Source organism: Pleurodeles waltl, chromosome 8, assembly GCF_031143425.1.
Source record: "Pleurodeles waltl isolate 20211129_DDA chromosome 8, aPleWal1.hap1.20221129, whole genome shotgun sequence".
In the NCBI taxonomy this organism is placed as follows: domain Eukaryota; kingdom Metazoa; phylum Chordata; class Amphibia; order Caudata; family Salamandridae; genus Pleurodeles; species Pleurodeles waltl.
In genome coordinates, this window is record NC_090447.1 from 1198948001 (window position 1) to 1198966752 (window position 18752).

At 46.3% G+C, this 18752-nt stretch overlaps 1 protein-coding gene across 1 annotated transcript in view; it reads right to left on the bottom strand.

Annotated features, from left to right (window-relative positions):
- COG6 (component of oligomeric golgi complex 6) overlaps positions 1-18752 on the bottom strand; it is a 521976-nt gene that overhangs the window by 99419 nt on the left and 403805 nt on the right. Inside the window, exon 16 of the mRNA XM_069205482.1 lies at positions 11482-11589. Within this exon, the coding sequence (XP_069061583.1) occupies positions 11482-11589 (108 nt within the window). The remainder of the gene's footprint in view (positions 1-11481; positions 11590-18752) is intronic.

An 18752-nucleotide genomic window follows, 5' to 3' on the forward strand; every position in this document is an offset into this window, starting at 1 on the left:
TGACAATGCAATAAAAATCCAAGATAATACATCAAAAATGTGTAGTATGACACCTATTACAGCAAAAATTATACCGATGAGTAACTTATTACTGGATCTTGTAAATCGCAATCGGCAATCCAACCTGCGTATCTTTAATTTACCAGAAGATGTAGAAAGTAATGACTGCAGGCAGTATCTAGAAACATTTTTACCTAGCCTTTCTGCAAACACTTTGGGGAGCTTAGACCACGCCCAAGAAGTTGCAGTTTTAAATATGGCCTTTTTGACCCATCTATTATGAGATTATGGAAAGACAGTTTCTCCAAGTCCTTTCAACGTCCTAAAGATCTTTTTTCATTTTTGGACTGACATTTTACACACAGTGAAAACTACACAGATACAGGCTCAATCAGACGCAGTGGAGCAGTTCCTTAGCCTTTTGTGACCAGTATGTCAGCCCTTAGCAAATTACTATTGTGTTCATGTAGAGGGATAGCCGTCCTCGATAAATAGTCCTACCAAAATCTGATGTCCAGAAGTCCACAACCAATATGTTGCAGGTGTATGAAATTACCTAAACTGTTGAGCACTCAGAATTGCCAAGTTGAGGTGTGCCAGTGGACAGGTAATGGAATAAGTGGCCATTCTCACTGGGACAAGTGGTCATGCTAACCTGGGATCCCTTGGGTAACCCCAATCCACTCTCTTCATGGTCAATGATTAGTAATCCACTAATAAATGTACATAAAAACTTATTGATTGAGCATTATTTGAGTGGTAAATATCAGATTTTAATGAATGCTCCTACCCCAATAATTTAAGTGATGTACCTCCAAAACAAATAAGCTACTTTCTGTAGGAAGCTGTCTATTTATGTAGTGCACTGATGTATGGGGGCACTATGATGAATGTCCAGGCGACCCTTATTGGTTTACAGGGTTACAAATGACAATCCCAAAAGCTCTCATTTGAGGTAGTGTGGGCGAGCAGTTAGGCTTACTAGGAGGTAGTGCTAAGCATTTGTTGTACTCAGAGAGGAAATACATGAGACACACACTCAGGAAGGAACTCGAGACCAATTGCTAGAAAAATAGTTACTTTGTTTATATTATGTTTCAAAACAAGATTACTGTTGTGGTTTTGAAGTAAAGTACAAGTTACTTACCTTCGGTAACGCAATATCTGGTAGAGACATATTCTAGCTGCAGATTCCTTACCTTAGAATTTTCCCCCAGGTGTCAGACTGGATCCGGAAACTTTTTCTTTGAGCAATACGCTTGCGCATCAGTAGGTGGCGTTGGTAGACTCTGCGGGCGTCATTGGCGTTGTGGTCGCCATGATGACATCAGGAGTAGTACATAGATACCACGTCAACGCAGTGACGTCAGTTTCTTTTTATGACTTTCCAAGCCAAAGGACAGAGCCTCTAAGAACACTGAGATTGGTGCGCCGGAGCTAAGGACCTGAAGGGGGAATCCCTGTCCCTAGAAATCAGTTCGCAAGCGGGGAGGATGGGTGGGTCAGTAAGGAATCTGCAACTAGAATATGTCTCTACCAGATATTTCGTTACCGAAGGTAAGTAACTTGTATGTCTGATAGGGACTTCTAGTTGCAGATTCTTTACTTTTAAAATAGATACCCAAGCAATGCCATCCTCTGAAGTGGGCTGCGAACCAAGATCATACTAGAAAGTCCTGCAGGACCGAACGACCAAAGTAGCCAACCCAACGGACCTGAACGTCCAGGCAGTAGTGTTTAGCAAACGTGTGCAGGGATGCCCACGTAGCTGCCTGGCAGATATCCGGGTCAGGAACTTCGCGTGCTAACGCAGTGGAAGCAGCAGTTACTCTGGTGGAATGAGTGCGCAAGCCCTCAGGGGGTTGCTTCTTGGCCAAAGCATAGCACATCTTGATGCAAAGAAGTACCCATCAAGAGATGGTACGTTTTTGCACCGCCTTCCCTATCTTCTCACCCACATACCGACAAAGAGCTGATCGTCCACCCGGAAATCCTTAGTACAATTTAGATAGAATGCCCATGCTCTTTTTGGGTCCAGATGGTGGAGTCTCTCCTCTTCATGAGAAGGATGTGGGGGTGCGTAAAAAGTAGGCAAGGAGATGGACTGGCATACATAAAAAGGCGTAACAACCTTGGGAAGGAAGGAAGCCTTAGTGCAAAACACCACTTTGTCTGGGTGCACAGACAAGAATGGAGGCTTGGAAGAAAGGGCCTGAAGCGAAATCACTCTGCGAGCAGAAGCGATGGAAACAAAAAGACAGTCTTGAAAGTGAGGAGCCATAAAGAGCAAATGTGCATCAGCTCAAAGGGACTACACATTAAGTAAGTAAGGACAAGATTGAGGTCCCACTGAGGCATAATAAACAGAGTGAGAGGAAATAAATGGGTGAGACCTTTAAGGAATCTATTGATAATCGGAGATTTAAAGAGTGAGGGCTGATCAGGTAGCCTAAGAAAGGCCGAAATGGCAGGTAAATACCCTTTAAGGGTGCCCAAAGCAGAGCCCTGCTGGGCCAAAGAAAGAATGAACAAAAGAACCTCAGATAGAGGGGATCAACAGATTTGTTGGTGCACCATGCCATAAATTTATGCCGATAGGCGTACAGTTTTGGTGTTGGGATGCCTGGCTGCCAACATAACATCACAGACTTCAGGTGGAAGATCAAAATTTGTCAACTGCCGCCGCTCAATCTTCGGGTTCGGGTGGAGATCCGTCCCCTGTTGCTGCGACAGAAGATCCTCCCGAAAAAGGCAGTCTGAGTGGAGGATCAGTGGCCATGCTCAATAGCTCTGGATACCAAACTCTCCGTGCCCAGTTCGGAGCTACCAAGATGTCTTGGGCCTTGTCGTTCCTGATCTTCTTGAGAACTCTGGGCAGAAATGGTATAGGCGTAAAGGAGTACGGAGTTCAAATCGAGGCGAAAAGCGTCTCAGAGCAAGTGCCGCCTTAGAAACTCCAACAACAGCTGACATTGCGCGTTCTGTGTGGAGATGAACAGATCTAATCAAGGATTTCCCCACTGCTGAAAGAGACCATGCGCCACCTCCGGATAGAGATACCATTTGTGATTGGCTGGGAATTGACGGCTGAGTTTGTCTGCTCTGGCATTGAGAGACCTGCCAAATGTTGAACTACCAGGCTAATGCCCTGATGTTCCAGCCATGCCCAGAGGCATAGTGCCTCCTGACAAAGGGTCCACTCCTCCCAGTTTGTTGCAGTACCACATGACTGTAGTATTGTTTGTGAACACCTGCACTACTTTCCCTTTGAGAGGGAAGAAATGTTTTCAAGGCAAGCCTGATCGCCCGGAGCTCCAGAAGATTGATATGGAGCCCAGACTCCACCGGAGACCAGAGGCCTCTGATCTCCGCCTCTCCCATGTGGCCGCCCCAACCTAGAAGCAACGCATCTGTCACTATGGATAGATCTGGCTGGGGAAGGGAGAGGGATCTGCAGTGGACCCAATGCGGATTCGACAGCCAACACTGCAGGTCTTTTGCAGTCCCCTTCGAGATCTGGACCATGTCGGATAGATTCTGATGCTGTGCCCACTGGAACTTCAAGTCCCACTGTAGAGTCCGCATATGCCATCTGGCATGTGTCACTAGCAGGCAGCAGGAGGCCATGAGGCCTAGCAGCCTCATAGTCCGTCTCACCGAAACCCAAGCCAGAGGCTGAAAGATCGGAATCATAGCCTGTATATCTTGGTGTGGTGAAAATAATTATGTTTGACCACTGACTTTTGTGTTTCACCACTGTGCATATTAGTTTTACAGTGTTCAACAGTAGCACGTGACATTTTGTATTCAGTTTAGTTGCCTATTGGCTTTAATGTGGCATTAGACATTACATGCTGTATTCAGTTTAGCTGCCTATTGGCTTTAACGTGGCATTAGACATTTTTTGTATTCAGGTTAGCTGCCTATTGGCTTTATCGTGGCGTTAGACATTGCAGTTGAGACATTGCAGATGAGCTGTGTTTCCACATGGTAAACCAAGCTGTGTTTTTTGTATTTTGTTCTCATTGAACCCTAGCAAGATAAGGGAGCGCATATTTTGTGTTTTTTTCTAGTCAGCCTTGGGAAGGAACGGGCTTTGAAGACGTGGCCAACCTTTGACACTTATTTTTTTTCCAACTCTTACCTACAGAAGGCAGCAATTCTTTTATAATTCTCCTCTAAGGGGGAGGGGTTTCTAGAGAGTTCTCTCATAATTATTCAAAGATATAAAAAAGATGACTCTTCAGTAGCGTGGAATTCCGGGACTTCAGTCAGGAGCGGGCGCCAGCTGCCTGACGTGTCCCGTGGGGGTGGAAAAGCTCTTTCTCGCATTTGAACAGGAGTCGTTCTTCTTGCTAGCATGAGAAAGATGAAGCATTTGGTGGGCCCTACTACGGTGATGAATTTGGACTTTTATTCTTTGCTTTGAACTTATGCTATCATATAATCACATATATTTGCTGTCTACATTGAAATTGAGAATCACTTTGATATATTTTCCTTTCATTGCTGTGACTATTTTTAAACGTGTGCCTCCAACCTACTAATCTCCTCTCTCGGGAACCTCGTGGTGAGGTAATAATAAATGTCTTCTTTAAACTAAGAAGTGCATTCCAGAGATTGTTTTCAGCACGGTCATTAGTGAAAGCAAAACACTTGGACACACTTTTCTGGAAGATAAGCCAGAAATTGCACTGTGTCCAGAACAGCGCCAATGAAAGTGAGCGACTGAGAGGGAGTCAGACGTGAATTCGGCATGTTGATAGTGAACCCCAGCGTGTGCAGGAGGCTCGCCGTAGTCTAAATGTGGGAGATGACTTTCTGGGGTGAGTCCGCCTTCTACAGCCAGTGTCAAGGTAGGAAAATTCTGAGACCCCTTATCTGCGCAGATGAGCTGCAACCACCGCCAACACTTTTGGGAACATCCGAGGGGCGCTGGTAAGGCCGAAGGGGAGCATGTTAAACTGATAGTGCTCGTGACCCAGCGCGAATAATAGGTAATGTGTGTGGGCAGGCAGGATAGGAATGTGGAAATAAGCGTCCTGCAAGTCCAACGCTACCACCCAGTCTCCTGGGTCTAAGGCAGACAGGACCTGAGCCAGGGTGAGCATTTTGAATTTCTTCTTCTTGAGGAAGTAGTTGAGGTCCCGAAGGTCTAGGACAGGACTTAAGTCCTTTTTTGGCACCAGAAAGTATCGGGAATAACAAAACCACAACCTACTTCTGGCACAGGGACCTTCTATATGGCTCCCTTGGCCAAGAGAGCCGTGACTTCCTGGCGGAGAAGTGCCAGATGATCCTCCGGGAGTTGGCTGATTGATGGAGGCATAGCTGGTGGGGCAGATTCGAAAGGGAGGGAACAGCCCTTTCGAACTATATGCATAACCCACCTGTCCGTAGTAATGGATTCCCAGTGGGGCAGGTGATGGCGAATCCTGCCGCCAACTGGATCGGAGTGAGGGGACGGACTAGGAGAGTTTGGAGGCTGCAGTGGGGGCAGGGGTGGACTGGGCAGACCTCTGGTTCCCTGTCCAACGTCCACATGGGATTCCGCTTCCCTGGCCATGCAGCGGCTGAACAGCATGGGTGGCACAGTGGCTGGCGGCAGGGAGCCCCTTTCCTGGCCACAAAAGGGGCGAAAGACAGACTGTTGGGGGTGAGGGGCAGCGGAAAGTCCAGGGACCGAGCTGTAGCCCGGGAGTCCTTGAATCTCTCCAAGGCCAAGTTTGCCTTGTCTCCATAGAGACGGGAGCCATCAAAGGGCATGTCCATGAGAGACTGTTGGACATCCCCTGAAAAACCAGATGTACGCAACCAGGTGTGGCGTCTCAAGGCCACCGTCGTAGCAACCAATCTGCCCGGAGAGTCGGTAATTTCCAGCCCACATCGTATCGTGAACTTTGCCGCACATCTTTCATCGTTGACAGATTGGGAGACGATTGCATGGGCCTCCTCCGGAATCTGCAGCAGAACTTGCACGACTGTATCCCACAGAGAGTGGGTATAGCGGCCCAAAAGGCATGCAGATGTTCATGAACCACAGTGCGAGACTGGAGGAAGAAAACATCTTCTTCCCAAATTGTTCAAGCCTTTTTGATTTCCTTTCCTGGGGTGCAGAAGGGAATGCGCCTAAGGAAGCCTGGATGACAAAGCTCTCAGGCGTGGGGTGTTGGGACAGGAATTTAGGGTCATTCAAGACGGGCAGATGGCGGCGTGCAATAGTCCTGTTGACAGTAGCCCCTGTGTTGGGTTTGGACCAAGTACCCAAAAGGACATTGGTGAGGGCTTCATTGAATGGCAAAAGGGGCTCAGATGTGGAAGACCCTGGCTAAAGCACCTCAGTCAGGAGATTGGACCTGACCTCTACAGTAGGTAGCTCAAGGCCAAGGACCTCAGCCACTCTACTGACCACCGTAGCATAAGTTGCTCCCTCTGCCGTAGCCACAGTAGGAGGAAACAGCATGCCAGCATCTGGAGAAGTGTCCAGTCCACTGGCCTCACCCAATTCCTGTGCCCAGTCCAAAGATGGGTCATCCTGGTATTCATAAGGATCCAGGGACCCCTCCAATCCTTCCCCAAATTTGTACCCGTAAGAAAAGGGGTCCAAATCTGACTTGGGGTGAGTAGGCCCCACTGAAGACAGAGGCAGTGTCGGCCGACACTGATCCGACTCTGTGTCGTCGGGGATAAGGATCAGGTCGACGTCAATAGTAGCCACTAACGACGTCGGGAGCGTCGACAATCGAACCTGCACCGGGGAAGTTCTCAGTGGTACAACCAGAGTCGGTGCGGATCCGCAAACAGATCCGGAGTGGACCTCGGTGGCCGGAGCCGAAGCCGCCAGCGCAGAACATGAAGGGCCCTCGTCTGAACCTCTTGGGCCCGAAGGCGCCGTATCGGGGTCGGTCCGCCCAAAAATTATGCGCATGGCTTCATAGAACTCCTTTAATTGGGTGGGGGTCGCTCCGGCTCCCGGAAATTCGGAGAAGCGTGGAGCGGACCCAGAATCAGGCTCTGAAGACGGAGGCCTCGAACATCAACGCTCCTCTCGCGTCGCATCAGCCGAGTGATGGTGCGAAGTCGAAGGGCGATGGGACCACTTCGACTTCTTCTTCTTCTTACCTGTGCCCGAAGACTTGGAGGAAGAAGAATGGTGGTGGCTCCGCGAACAGTCTCGAGACCTTCCTCTTGAGCGATACCGGGACCGCTCTCTCAAGGCCTTCGGGTGCATCGCCCGGCACTCCAAGCACCACTAACAGACCTGATGCAGACCCGTCACCGACATCATACGGTGACAGTCCTTGCACGGCTTGAAACCGGTCTCCGAGGATATCCTCGATGCACTAAAAAAACTCACCAAAACACGACAAAAGGGTCGAAGATGGTCAAAAAGAGACCAGGGTAGCTCTCTTCGGATCAGCACGTGGCGCGGAAAGAAAATAACTAACTTCACTGCGCTGAGGCGGTGTCTATGTACTACTCCCTATGACGCCAATGATGCCTGCTGAGTCGACCGATGCCACCTACAGACGCGCAAGGGTATTGCTCGAAGAAAAAATCTTTGGATCCAGTCTTACACCCGGGGGAAAATTCTAAGGTAAGGAATCTGCAACTAGAAGTCTCTATCAGATATAGCAAGGTACTTGAGATGTCTTTAAAGCAGTAATGCAAACCTATGGAGAAAAACACATGTATTGCATACATTCATTCAACAGCGACTTACACAACCAGTTCTCTGGAGTTAAGGTAAGTACGGGGCACTGTCAAAGGCAGCACCAACAGGTCATCTCAGAGGGCTCTGGGGCATCCAGGTGCAGCAGTGCTTTATGATGTTGGGTACTCCGTTGATTGCAATTGGAAATGGTCCTGGGGAAAGAAGGTGCAGGTGAGGACTGGGGTAGCAGTCCGAGTGAGCCAACAGGGGGGCCCAAGTCTTGCAATGCTCAGAGACGTGGGACACCAATGGTCCTCTTGTTCTTGGTCCGGGGGCATGCAGTTGACAGGCAGCTTTACCTAACTATCATCTTTAGATGATGTACTTCACTTAACTAGTACTCATGGCTATAGGTCAATCACCTTAAACTAAACCCTGTGAGGGAGGAATTCTTCCTCATTATTCCGACGCACAACACTTTCCAAGACTGGTTCAGCTGCCTTAATGCACTTAACTGCACTCCAAAATCACCGACTGCACCAAATACCTTGGAATAACATTGTATAAAAACCTATACAAGCTTACTGTAGTGGGTGCTTGAGTAGTGGTCAGGTCAGAGGACTGACAAGAAAGTAAACTCCCAGACAACTCCTTGAAAGGTAATGGTAAAATGAGTCTACGTTTTATTTTCTGAGGGTTCTTCTTTTGAAGGTTCTCCTAACAGTTTATTCTAACTTAAATTATGTCCTCTTTGTCTCTTTTCTTTTTCTCCTCATTCTTCTAATTGTCTTCTCCTTTGACCTTTTCTTTTTAATTGTCCTGGTTCCGATGTCGCTGTTCCCAAAGGATGGAAGAGAGGGAAAACAACGGACAGAAGGACAAGACTTTTCTTTATATCCTGGCCAGAGGGGGAGGAGGGGGGGGGGGATGTAAGGGATGGTGCCTATTGGTGAACACCCGGTGAGCCCTTTTGTTACTATTTGGTGCTTTAAAGAGTGTAATGGTGACAAGGTGCAGCCAAAGAAGAAAAAAACGAAAATGTCTGTGACCTGTTTTTGGGTGTACAGGTCAGACTGATTATGGTAGTCCTCTAGTGTTTAGGGGGAGTTTCTTCCCACTCTCCTCCCTCACTATTCTTCCCCACCTCCCACTTCCTTCTTTGGAAGTATGTGGTTGGACCCAGTATGCAGGCACGTACCTGCATTAGCCATGTCACTCCTGGGACATGACGGGTTGTTCTGTCTGTGGTTTGCATCTTTTCCTCCTTCATTGTTGTTTGGATTCCCTCAGGGGTCTCTTGCCCCAGTCCTCGGTCTTCTATACCGCACACTCGTCTTGCGCTGTCCTCCTCCTCTCTGGCGGCATCTTCTGAATCTCCTCCGGCGTCCTCCCCTGCACTCACGGCGTCTTCCGGACTTCTCCCGACGTTCTCTTCTGCACTTGTGGCGTCCCCCCGATCTCTTTGGCGTTCTCCTCTGCTGCTCTATCTCTGTCGCACGTCGCCTCTTCTTCCAGGCGGACTTACGTGCGTAGGCACGTAGCACTCTCCAGAGTGCCCCTAGGGCACTCTTCTGTTGGCCCAACCACTGTATTGTGGGTGGGGAACGTGATAGCCATGTACACTTACCCATATCAACTCCACTGTCAAAAGTGCCTTGTACCAACTCAAACTTCTAAAAACGTTCAACATTTCATCCTGCAACTTAACTTGCGAAATGTCATAGAGGTGCTTGTAACCTCTAGGCTTCAGTACGGAAATATGATTCTAGCTGGCATGTAGAAATCTCATCACACACACACACATACATACACATGAAGGCCATGCTCAATGCAGCTGCAAATCTAGTCTTGAGAGCGAGGGGCTTTGAACACATTACTCCCTGATCACCCTTAAGTGGCTCCCGATTGAAGCCCGATGAATTTTCAAAGTGGCTTGCATTACTCACAAAGGACTCTTAAATACTTGGCCTGCAAACTCACCCTTTCCTGAGGCCGTGAATTCCAGCTAAGCTCAGACACGCTACTTCTTGGGGCGCCTCGATACAAGAAAGAGAGATCCCACTCACACTTCTTCACTGGAAACGTTTCAAGGATCTGGAACTAACTATCTCCAGCGATTCGCACAAGCGCCTCCCTCTCTCACCTGTATCTAATACTTGTATATATAGACTCTGTCGTTTTCACGTCCTTGAAACCATTCTCACTGTAACCTGTTATTAACCTGTATAATGTACATCGCTCTGATACTCCAGGTCATGTATGCACCCTATAAAACTCTTGATAAATAAAAATAAATATATAAACCCTTAACACCAAGCAATTCCTAAAAATCTATATTTTTGCAAGATTTGTTGCTAACACACACAGAAGTTCGGTAGATTTTATCAACACATTAGAACTGTTGCACAGAGGGATGGTAAATAGACCACAACACCTCAAGCCTCCCTGACAACCCCAAAGCTCCCTCAAATAGGCTTTCTCTATTTTAACAGAATGGCAACTATATGCAGGGGTTACCCACAAACGACTTCATTTGAAACAATGAATATGCATTATTCTAGTATTTAACATTTATTTAAAAATGCAAAATATTTTTACAAGCCATGCTTTCCATTATCTTTCTCTACAATATTTTGTAGTGCTTAGTACTGGATGAACAGTCAAGGCATTAGGGATCTTGAGAAATGAGCCATGGCCGCAACAAATAATATACACATTATTATGTCTATATGAGTTTGAAATCTTGGGATCATTCATGGCTTGATCTTTCATGCCAAGAAGCTTAATTCAAATGGTTGTACCTTTGCCACAATCACTGATTCGAGTGCACATTTAATATCTAGTTCACTCTTCTACGTATCTTCAAGCACTGGAGAGTGATTTCTCAATGTTCAGGTAATCTGGAAACCCTCAAGAATTAACTTGTCTATTTTTTCAAGTCTTCATAAAGGCATAATGATCTAAAATTCCCAGGTCATAATTCATCACTCATTCCCTCCCACACAGTACACACAATTTGCCAGTTGTGTGCCTATATTTCCATAGACGCATTTAAATGGCACTATGTCATGCATGAAACCTTCTACCAGTTCTTCCTTTTAAGTCTATAGCACTGTGTATGCTGAGACTAGCATAGGAGCCTATACAGAGCACCGTCTTCTCCTACAAGGAGAAAAAAAAATCACAAGACCCAAACTTCTGTTGACTAAGTGGTTAGGGCTGGCTGAAAGTATAGGACTTGACATTCAGACAACAGCTAACTGTGGCAACTAAAATAGACTACAGCAAGACCAATGTTAAAGTAAAAGTACAGCAGAAGGAAGATCCTTCTCCTACCTAGCAGCCGGGATGTAGAACAAACTTCCCCTCAAGCTCAGGCAGACCGTATTCCTGAAGCAGTTCAAGAAGGACCTCAAGACCTGGCTCTTTGACTGAGCAGCACGTCTACATTCAGTGCCTTGAGACCCTACAGGCGATTAGCCCTGCTTTACAAATCCTTAATTGATTGAATGCTACTAGACTATATTGACAAAATAAATGTACAAAGGATGTCCTCAATAGGGAAATCAATAACTACTTTTTAGGTGCCTTAAAAAGTTAGTGTTTTCAGAATATGTGACTGTAGTAATAACTTGTCCAACATTTATAAGAAAGAAGGTAAATATTTTTCCTGACCTACTTTCTCTTTTGTTACTTCAACACTGTAACACTGTCACGAAAAGGTGGACGCAGACAGAAATACTTCACATATGTGTTATACTGTCAGACAACGAAAGCCAAGTGCACTGTGCTGTTTTCATAGACTTTAACATCTGAAGAATGCTCACCTGTTCAGGTCTGTGCTGCTGCACAGCGCTGTACATGTAACTCAGCCCTGCTCTTGTTAACACATAGGAGGCCTGTTCGTTGATGAGGGTATCCAAATGTGCCTCAATCTAAATAACAAAAGATAACATTATGAGCAAATCTAGTAGTTAGGTTTCTCATTACACCCTTACCTATCTGATTATGTCCTACATTAGTATTTAAAATAGATATACAATGCATCAATCCTTTGCCGAAAAATGTATGTCAAAATCATCTCAGAATCTTAAAGACTGACCATATAACTGTGCTTTATTCAAGAGAAATACAAAAGTAAAAACAAACAAACAGTTAGACTGTAAAGAGACTTAGAAGTCAAAATAATTGTATTGGTAGATGACTCTTCAGTACAATAAACTGTATTCAATTTTCCCATTATGCCACGAAGATGAAGATAATGCTTTCTGGAGCTTGAGATATTTTTTAAATTTGATTAGATCTGTATATGATCTTTGCTTGATATGTTTCAAGTAGGTAGGCGCAAAGCTGGCCCAGTTGCCCATAATTATCACCTTGCATGCTGTTCAAAAGGCCCCAATTGAATAGTTGCTTGCATCTCTTAAATGGAAATATACTTTGATTGTTTGCTCAACGTCCTCTTACAATATCAAGACCTTAAATGGTCTTGCGTTCAGATGCTATATTATCTATCTGTCTTTTGTCTAAACCTTTAACTGCTAAGGAATGGTACAAACATGCTGGGCATTCAAAGCAAAATAGCATTCTACAGAATTGTAGCACCATCACAAGGTTTATGTTTCCTTTTAATATTCTAGCTGATTTACCAGAATGTCACCTGTGCCAGTTTTTAATTTGATTCTTTAAGAAAAAATATAATCTATTGTTTGTGGGTGAAAAACTCGACTGCATTAGTGCAGGTCTGTACAATAATCTCCTATGTCTGGGGTACTTTTTTCAGAGTATTATTGGTACTCAAGCACACAGATTGACATGCCTAGTAAAGAATCGATGAGGATATTTAATGGCACTCCAATTTTAAACACAATCTTCCACAAAGGTGGCTGTAATCAGGAGTAGGTCTAAAATGAATGTGTGGGAGGCTGTATTTTGGACATATATATTGATATACACCTTAATGCCCAATATTTATTCTACATTTCCCCATTTATCATTATGTAGAACACAATGACGTCTCTGACAAGTGTTCCATCTGATCCATTTCCTCCTAATCCATAAACATGAGAATATTTTTTTCAGGAACTGGTAAATCTCATATTTGTTTCATTGCTTTATCTAACAGAAAGGCAGGAAAGCACGTCATATCAACCAGCTGAAAGTCTACGGTACACCTTCTATTCTGGGCCATATTACAGCTACTCATGAAATTTTCCACAACAATGCTCAAAACAAATCTAAAATTTTGCCATCTCCATACCAGACCATCTTCCTATTGAGCTAAATGTAATGGTACCATAGGGAGGCCAGAGACACAACAATAAACATTCGACCGGTGAGTACTTCAAAACCAAGAATTAAAAGTGATATAAAAGTTACATACAAGTCACATAAATGCAATCCAGAATTAAAATCAATCAATCAATCAATCAATTTGTAAAGCGCTCTACATACCCGTGAGGGTTTCAAGGCGCTGGGGGTGAGGGGTGAGGGTGCTGCTACTGCTCGAAGAGCCATCTCTTGAGGAGTTTTCGGAAGGAAAGAAGGTCCTGGGTCTGTCGTAGATCCGACGGGAGGGTGTTCCAGGTCTTAGCGGCGGAATGATCTGCCGCCGGAATATTTGCGCCGGATGCAGGGGATGGAGGCGAGGGCGAGGTTTGCGGAGCGGAGATGCCAGGTGGGGGTGTAGAAGCTGAGTCTGTTGTTCAGGTATGTTGGTCCGGTGTTGTGGAGTGCCTTGTGTGCGTGGGTGAGGAGCTTGAAGGTGATCCTCTTGTTGATGGGGAGCCATGAAGGTCTCTTAGGTGGGGGGTGATGTGGCAGTGGCGAGGGATTTTGATGAGGAGTCGGGCGGAAGCTTTTTGGATGCGTTGGAGGCGTTGTAGGAGTTTGGATGGGATACCGGTGTAGAGGGCGTTGCCATAGTCGAGTCTGCTGCTGACGAGGGCCTGGGTTACTGTTTTTCTTGTTTCTGTCGGGATACATTTGTAAACTCTGCGAAGCATGTGGAGGGTGTTGTAGGAGGAGGAGGAGATGGCGCTGACCTGCTTTGACATGGAGAGTGAGGAGTCGAGGGTGAAGCAGAGGTTTTGTGCGCTGTCGGTGGGTGTCGGTGGGGGACCCAGCATGGTCGGCCACCATGAGTTGTCCCAGGCGGAGGGGGTGCACCCAAGGATGAGGACCTCTGTTTTGTCCGAGTTCAGTTTTAGCCGGCTGTCTCTAATCCAGTCGCCGATGGCTTTTAGTCCCTCGTGGAGGTTGGTTTTGGCGGTGTGCGAGTCCTTGGTGAGGGAGAAGATGAGTTGGGTGTCGTCGGCGTAGGAGATGATGTTGAGGTTGTGCTGACAGGCCACTTGTGCGAGGGGGGCCATGTAGATGTTGAACAGCGTTGGGCTGAGGGATGAGCCCTAGGGTACGCCGCAGATGATGTTGAAGGCTTTGGATTGGTACGGGGGAGGCAGACTCTTTGGGTTCTGCTGGCGAGGAAGGATGCAGTCCATTCGAGGGCCTGGTCCTGGATTCCTGCTGCGTGGAGGCGGGATTTTAGGGTGTGGTGACAGGCGGTGTCAAAGGCGGCTGATAGGTCTAGGAGGATGAGGGCTGATGTTTCTCCATTGTCGAGGTGGCTTCTGATGTCGTCTGTGGCGTTGAGGAGGGCGGTTTCGGTGCTGTGGTTGCGTCTGAACCCGGACTGGGAGGGGTCGAGAATGTTGTTGTCTTCGAGGTACCGAGTGAGCTGAGTGTTGACGATTTTCTCGATGACTTTTGCCGGGAAAGGGATCAGAGAGATGGGCCGGAAGTTTTTTAGGTCCTTGGGGTCCGTCTTTGGTTTCTTGAGAAGGGCGTTGATTTCGGCGTGTTTCCAGCTTTCCGGGAATCTTGCAGTTTTGAAGGAGATGTTGATGGCTTTCCGTAGGTGTGGTGCGATGGCTCTGTCTGCTTTGTTAAAGATGTGGTGTGGGCAGGGGTCTGATGGTGATCCGGAGTGGATGGAGTTCATGGTCTTGCGGGTTTCGTCGTCGCTGATGCTGGTCCAGGAGGTCAGTCGGCTGGAGCGGGTGGAGTTCGTGGTGGGTGGGGTAGGAGCGTCCGGAGTGTGAGGGGAGTTGAAGCTGTCGTGGATGTCCGTGATTTTTCGGTGGAAGGCAGTTGCTAGGGCGTTGCATAGTTCTTGGGAGGGGGTGATGTCGTTGATGGTGGCGCTTGGGTTGGAGAGTTGTTTTACGATGCTGAAAAGTTATTTGCAGTCGTGGGCGTTTTTTTCTAGCCGGGGTTTGAAGGAGGATCTTTTTGCTAGCCTGATGAGTTGGTGGTGTTTGCGTGTGGCATCCTTGAGTGCTGTGTGGTTGTCTGGAGTGAGTTCGAGTAGCCATATTTGCTTGAGTTTTTGGCAGTGGCGTTTGGAGGCTTGGAGGTCGTCAGTGAACCAGGTGGCTTTTTTATTGATGTGGTTGTTGGAGGGTTTTCTGAGTGGAGCAAGGCGGTCGGCGCAGTCGTTGATCCATAGCTTGAGGTTGTGTGCGGCGATGTCAGGGTCGGTGGGGTTGACGGGCGGTTTCTGGGTTAGGGCGTTGGTTAGTTGAAGTTCTGTGACTTTTCCCCATCGTCGGCGGGGGGGTTGTTCGGTGAGGTGGTGTTCTGTCTGTTTCTTGAAGGTGAAGTGGATGCAGTGGTGGTCGGTCCAGTAGAGTTCGGTGGTATGGTTGAAGGTGACGTGGTTGCTTGTGGAGAAGATGGGGTCAAGGGTGTGACCGGCTGTATGGGTGGGTGTGTTGACGAGCTGTGTACAATTACACTGATGCCAACCATTGACATTCTTAAGCTATGGCCATTAGGAATCCTAGGAAAGGTGTTGTACGAGGGGAGTATACATCTAAATCAGGCTCGAAAAGCTGAGTGGAAACATGCATTAGTACTCATGTCTCAATTACAAGTACAAGATGTGAGGGCTACTATGAGAGAAAATCCAGTGGCTCATAGCATGGGTTTTAGACTACATATACAGAGAATGTGGTTATTCACAAGATGCAGGGAAGATGCCATATGCAAGTGTGGGACTTACAAACAGGAGAATAAGGGAGCAAAAGTAAATTCAGGCAGGTTAATATTTCAATTATTTGCTTGTGGAAGTGGAAGATTGGGTACATGGAATTCATTCCCCATACGTTATCTCAATAAAAGTGACATCAGTGGTTTCCTACCAAAACCATAATTAAAAGAAGAAGCCAAGCAAGAGGACTGCACTCCTGATCATCCATCTGCATAGGAAGCGGCATCACTGGTTTCCCGCCAAAACATGTTTAGAAGAGGACACCAGGCAAAAGGACTTAATTCACCAACACCAATCTGCACAAGAAGTGACATCACTGTATTTCATATCATCCATCTGCAGAGAACTTGGTATCACTAATTTCCCACCACAACCATTTTTAACAGAGTAAGCTGGCAAGAAGTCTGCATTTCCCATCATCCATCTGCACAGGAAATGACATCACTTCTTCTCCAACAAAACCATCTTTAACAGAACAAGCTAGGCAAGAGAACTTTATTTGTCATGACCCACCTGTATAGGAAGTGACATCACTGCATTTCCCATCATTCATCTGCACAGGAAGTGACATCACTTTCTGCCTTCTCCTTAATTCAGTCAACTCCTCCAGACATCCCATCGCTCGGGGACCCCAGAAAAAGGCAGACAAAAACAAGGGTGTTGCCTGTTTGCACCCGGTTGGGTCTCAAAGGCCACTGGGCCAGAAACCCTGCTCCACTGAAACTTACAAGGTAAGTGTCTCACTCAGCAAACCACACTGCCAAGCCCCACAATCACACCCTGACCAAGACAACACAGAACCTTACATAGACAATACAAACTCCATTAGCTACCACACACCCTCAAACTAAGGAACACACACACGTCAACTCATGCTCATTAATGCTTGCTCTGTGGTAATCTATGCACCAGACGTAATCCATGCACCAGACATCACATCTCATCATCTCTTCACCATAGAAACATGGTTCCCCAGCACATCCTTGCACATTGTAGAAGTCCTTCTACCCACAGGCTTCTCTTCAATTGTGTTGACTGCACCAGTGCTTGATTTGAGCCAGTGGTTTCCGGTGTTCGGCACCAGCACTTAATTATCAACATTGGCACTTATGGTAGCCTGCCACATGGTGGCACTGTCTAATTTTGAAATGGATACAACAACAGTTGTTTTATAATTCAATACACAATAACAATGCCTAATACCTCCTGCCAAAGGCATTGTTATAGTTTTGGGTGGCCTGGAATAGTCTGAATTGTCACACTTGTAGGAGTGTGATGGTTGGTAGTTGTGTTGGTACGGTAATTGGTAGCACTTGCAAGAGCAATGGGTGGTGCAGGCTGCAGTGACCTCCTGAGAAGAACCTTGGAACTTACTTTTTTTTTTTTTTTTTTACAAATTAAGCACTGGTCTGCACACATATAAAGGGAGGAGGCCACACTGTCATCCATAAGTCATCTTGGTCCTGCATCCCGGGCAAGCGACACAACTCAATGGAGCTTCTAACATGCCACTACCCACTCTCTGCAACTCAGAACACCATCTTCTATCTCATATGCAGGCCTCCAGGTCAGAACAGGGACTTCATTGATTAGTTCTCAGATCTCTTTGCCACCTCATGCACTCATGTCAACACCATCATGTTGGGTGACTTCAACATCCCAAAGAGCACAAGCTAAAAAAAACAAGAGACCAGCCCCTCAAACTCATCCATGCACTCAATGTGATACAGCCAGTTAACACATTCCAAATACCGAATCCTAAACCCTGTCTTTTCTTTATCACCACAATCCAATGCAAACCACACATACTCCTGGACTGGGCAGCCCACCTCGTCATACCCACCTCCCTGCTCAGCACCCTACAAACAAACCAAAGTCAACCCAAAAGATAGGACCAAACCTTCAGATCCTTGAAATACAACCTCAGCTAATCCAGACAGCCTAATGAATGAACTAATCTCACACCCTGCCAACTACATTCGAAGCAAGTAACCTAAAAAAATGTCAACAGTTTTGGGAAACCTACATGAACATCCAAATGTCAACTTAAACACGCAAATGGAAGCCAAAACTTTCAGCAACTCTCCATCCGCAGACAGGAAATTATATGTAAGAAAAATAAAACTCCTGATGAACTCATGATACTGAAGTACATAAAACACGCAGACAGCTCAACACATCAGCTGAAACAGAGTACTATACCAACTCCAATCACAAAGCAAACTTTAGAAGCAAAATGCTTTTAAACACAATCAAGCACTGTTATCAATCCCTGCCTGACCGAACTAGCCCACACTCCACGGACAAGTTCAATGTCATCTACCTCTTCTTCAGTGAAACAATAAAAAAAGATTTGACACCACATTGACAACACCAAGCCTGCTATTCCTCTTTCACCTATTGGTTCTCGTAGAATCCTACAACGGTTGCCCTTTCAAGCCCTATCCCTAACACAACTTATCAACATATTGAACTTCATCAAAGCCACTTCTTATGAAGATTATATCTTATCCTCATCCTTCATAAAAGCACTCTGTGGGGATACTTTTTCACCCCTACTCTTCGATTGTTAACGCCTCCCTCACCCTAGGAACCTGCCCAGAAGCTCCCATAGCAGGGCAGATCCTCCTAAAGAAACATATACTAGACCTCGCCACCTATGTCCCATCACTCACCTAATCTTCATCTGCAAAATCATTAAAAAAGCAATCTATGCTCAACTCTAAGATCACAATAATACTAACCATCTCCTGCATGGCCACCAATCTGGCTTTAGATCACGATGCAACACAAAGACTGCTACCGTACACATCATAGGCAACACACTCTGACCTCAGATGAAGACTATACTTGCCTCATGATATTGCTGGACTTCTCAGCTGCTCTTGACACAGTCAACCATTCAACCCTCATCCCCATGTCTCAAATGGGACACACTGATGATGTCCTTCACTTGTTTTCCTGCCTTTCCAATCAGCATCAGTTTGTTCACAGGGGCACCTTCAGGTTCCAAAAGATTCTTATCTACCTGCAGAGTATCGTAAGAGT